The sequence below is a fragment of the Brassica napus genome, chromosome C6 (genome assembly GCF_020379485.1).
Source record: "Brassica napus cultivar Da-Ae chromosome C6, Da-Ae, whole genome shotgun sequence".
In the NCBI taxonomy this organism is placed as follows: domain Eukaryota; kingdom Viridiplantae; phylum Streptophyta; class Magnoliopsida; order Brassicales; family Brassicaceae; genus Brassica; species Brassica napus.
Genome location: NC_063449.1, coordinates 15,541,838 through 15,545,622, shown reverse-complemented (window position 1 = coordinate 15,545,622; position 3,785 = coordinate 15,541,838). Strand labels below are relative to the sequence as shown.

The 3,785-nt window shown below is 33.4% G+C and overlaps 1 protein-coding gene across 1 annotated transcript; it reads right to left on the bottom strand.

The window, feature by feature from the left end:
- Positions 1–253: 253 nt before the first annotated feature.
- LOC106430589 (myrosinase 4-like) lies at positions 254–3,568 on the bottom strand. Its single transcript, XM_048761803.1, has 13 exons — positions 3,005–3,568; positions 2,833–2,893; positions 2,624–2,682; positions 2,456–2,531; positions 2,264–2,341; positions 2,091–2,178; positions 1,732–1,975; positions 1,516–1,634; positions 1,143–1,354; positions 1,023–1,054; positions 827–923; positions 629–737; positions 254–543 (listed from the first exon to the last, which is right to left on the bottom strand). The coding sequence occupies exons 1-13, from the start codon at positions 3,203–3,205 to the stop codon at positions 372–374; spliced, it is 1,548 nt and encodes a 515-aa protein (XP_048617760.1). The 5' UTR covers positions 3,206–3,568; the 3' UTR covers positions 254–371.
- Between the last annotated feature and the right edge of the window lie 217 nt (positions 3,569–3,785).

Here is a 3,785-nt window from a genome sequence, read left to right as displayed (position 1 = left end):
TAGGGTTTAGAGATTAGGATTTAGGGTTTAGGGATTAGGATTTAGGGTTTATTATTTTGCTGACGACGTTAAAAATATTTTTTAATTCTTTTTTCTGTAGCTGCTATTTTTTTTTTTACTTTTTTTTTTTAAAAACATAATATAACTTGATAATATTTTGTTTCCTTTTTTAAAAGATATCGAATTTGAAATAATGAAATCCTATTGGCTGGTGAATCTAGAGGTTCGAATAACTCTTAGCAACACATACACATCATCGAAGCTTTATTAATTAATTATAATAAAAATAAAACAAACAATACATAGAGTAGAGTAATTATTAGATTCAATAGGTTGGATGCACATAATTTGTTTAAATCTATTGATTCCTCTTAGTGTTTGATTATGAACTCAGAAAACCATTTGCCAGAAGCTTTTTCTCTTCGATCACCAGGATTAGTGAAATTGACCCAATTCATACCAAAGCGGAGAGTGTAACCATTTCCGAACTCGTAGTTATCCATCAAAGACCATGCAAAATACCCTGCTACGTTGCATCCATCACTGTAATATATTTGAAATAATGTTAACACACTTATAATTCTCAAAAGTATGTTAAATAAATTAAGTATGAATCATTAAAACTCACTCGATAGAGCATTTGAGACATGAAAGATGGCTGCAGTGATTTTGAATTCGTCCATTATCAGCAAGAGCATCTGGCAGCGTTAAGTTTCCGGTATCAAGATCAGCAACTCCTGAAAATTTAACACAAGATTTTAACCAGATATATATAACGTTTTCATTGGTGAATCGTATATGTACTGGTATGATGATATGTAAGTACCATTTTCAGTAATGTAGGTAAGTGGGTTTCCGTATTTGTTTTTGATATAATTTAGAATCTGACGGATCCCTGGGGGGTAGTAGACAAAGCTAGGCGCCTGCACAAGAAGGGAACATAAAAGAAAGATTGGAAATTGAAAAAATGCTATGATCTCTTTAAAAAAAAATAATGATTCTAAATCAAAGTCGATGATAACCTGGACACCAATTGGTACTCTGTTGCGATAATCTGTAGGAAAGTAGAGAAAATTATATGAGTTTAGCAAACCCACACACACACGCATATACATATAAGAAACACAATGTTTTATACATACATCCAAGAGTAACTCTTGCATCGGTTATGACATTAGGTTGTGTGGAACGAGGTGCGTTGGTCGCATATTGAGTAACGTAATAGTTCAACCCTAGAAAATCAAGTGATCCTTTGACTAATTTTGATTCTTGGGGTGTGAATTTTGGTAATCTATTTCCGACCATCTGTCCCATTATCTTTGGATATCTTCCATAGACCAGTGGATCCAAAAACCTTAATATATATTACAAAAAATATGAATTAAATACTGCAAGTATATTTGTCAAATTTCAAGGATTTATAACCAAAGCTTTATATATAAATATATATGTTTGTTCGTGTATATTCATGAGATGTGAGAGTCAAATAATTGACGTATAGATATATAAATATACCATCCGACGAAGAAATCAAATGCTCGCTTTGCAGCAGCCGTGTCGCGAATGCTATTTTCGTTTAATGGGGTGAACCATCTCCCGATCAAGGTCGTTCCTATCTTACCACCTTGTAATTTCTGCATGCATTGATATTTTTGGATTATAAGATACATATACCACATACAAATAATTTTGGAAGGAAAAATTTATGACATATTTGGTAAGTATATGAACCTGATATCTTTTTCTGTATAATGCTACAACTTTTGCATGAGCTAGAAGTTGGTTATGTCCAACTATATAAGGTTCGGTTCCAGAATCTCCTCCAAATTCACAGCCAGTGCACCGTCCAGGCGGATACGATCCATCTCCATAACCTTTGCTTGCAAGAGAGTAAGGTTGGTTTAAAGTGATCCAAAATTTGACTCTGTCTCCAAACCTCTGGAATAGAAGCTCGGCATAGTTTTTGTAGTCCTCCCTGTCCATGTATCATACATATTCGATAAAAGATAGATCTGATGTGATGTACATAAATAACATAAGCTAACACAAAGAAAAACAGGTGCAATATATAATTTATTTAATGCACTTACACTATACGCCGGCTCAAGAAACCTCCATACTCATCTTCTAGAGTTTGGGGAACATCCCAGTGAAAGATTGTTACGTACGGTTCTATGCCTTTATTCACACATTTATTCATCAGACAATTAGAATTTGCTCATATATGTATTGTGAAGAATACAAAATTGTATAACATTTTTACCATTTGCTTTTAACTCATTGATGAGGTTATTGTAGTATTTGATCCCGTTTTCGTCTATCCCTCCTATCAATCTTCCCTCTAAAGGTAAGCATATATACAATAATCACATTAGTTAAAAATATAATAATAATATAATAGCAATAATATCAATACTAACATTAATAAAATTATGTTCATATCATATGCACTTACTTGGTAAGACCCTAGACCATGCTATTGAGAGCCGGTAGGCTTGAGCCTTCATTCTTTTCAGTAATTTGACATCCTCCTGTTAATCATATGAGAGTTCAAGTGTTAAATTACATTTCTGAAATCGAAAAACTACATGTATACACACATTCATCAATGATAGCTTCTCACCTTGTAAAGATCATACGAATCACAAGCAAGGTCTCCGGAACTGTGATCTGGAACTTTCTCTGTACATATATAGCAAACCGAATTTTGAGCATGAACTGGACACTTAAATTTCTATGAGTGAAATCGTCCCATCCGTTGTTTGTACACTTAATTTCCCATACATGCTATTTAATTATAAGGGGAATTTTTTAATGAATGATTTTTATGACCTGGATATCTATGAGTGTAATAGTCCCATCCGTTAAGTGCTCTATGTGCTGCACCTTCAATCTGGTACAAATATATATAAATCATGCCGGCCGGGTTTTATATAGATAAAAATAATCTTAACAGATCGCTATATATATCTTTTAAAACGGTTAGTAACAAAGAGATATGTACCTGGTAGGCGGAAGTAGCCGCACCAAAAGTGAAGTTCTTTGGAAAACTAGTTCGGTTGAATGTAAGGGGATTGTCGCAGTTGAAGGGTTCTTTAGCCTTACAGGCCGGGTTGCCAACATTTTGGCTACTTGAAACCGCAAAGAGAATGACAAGAATGGCCAAAGAGAAGTGAGCTTTTGGAATTTCCATGGTTAAGAGCATTGTTATGGGTTGCTTTCTTCAGTTCTTTCTTAGTTGTTTTAATTTGCTTTTTGTTGATAGGTAATTTGATGATGATGACTAAATCGTGAACTTGGAATGGTTTATAAAGAAAAGTTTGCGTGCATGAGAATTTGCATGGGGACGACTGAAGTAAACTCATTACGTACGAATATTTGCAATGATTTTTTTCCTCCACGTTCTCCACCTCCCGACTTGCTGTCTCTTTCTGAAGTAAAATTTACATAATATTAACGTAACAAATTTTCCAAATTTTATATACTGTTATCGAAGCAAGGATTGAGTTGTTAATACAAAGAAATTTGATTCATTACGAATAAACAAATAACCATGTTGCGTTTTACGGCATCATATTCCTCTTTCTTAAATATGTAATGTCAAATACTTGTATACTAGGTGATAATCCGCGCCCTGCACGGAGCGAATAGATTTAAAAGTATTATAATTTTTAATACGTAGACATAATAAAAGTTAAAGTCATAGTAAGAAAAATATATGTAAGAAAGTACGGGTTATAGCTAAAAATTTTAGTATGTCAATATAAATTTATATGCGATGGACT

Excerpts from the sequence above, each read along its gene's own strand:
- LOC106430589 (XM_048761803.1), bottom strand. The coding sequence starts at position 3,205 with ATGCTCTTAACCATGGAAATTCCAAAAGCTCACTTCTCTTTGGCCATT. Across the intron at positions 2,179-2,263 it reads CAATGAGTTAAAAGCAAATG|GCATAGAACCGTACGTAACA; the intron begins GTAAAAATGTTA and ends GTGTGAATAAAG. Across the intron at positions 544-628 it reads TGTCTCAAATGCTCTATCGA|TGATGGATGCAACGTAGCAG; the intron begins GTGAGTTTTAAT and ends AATATATTACAG.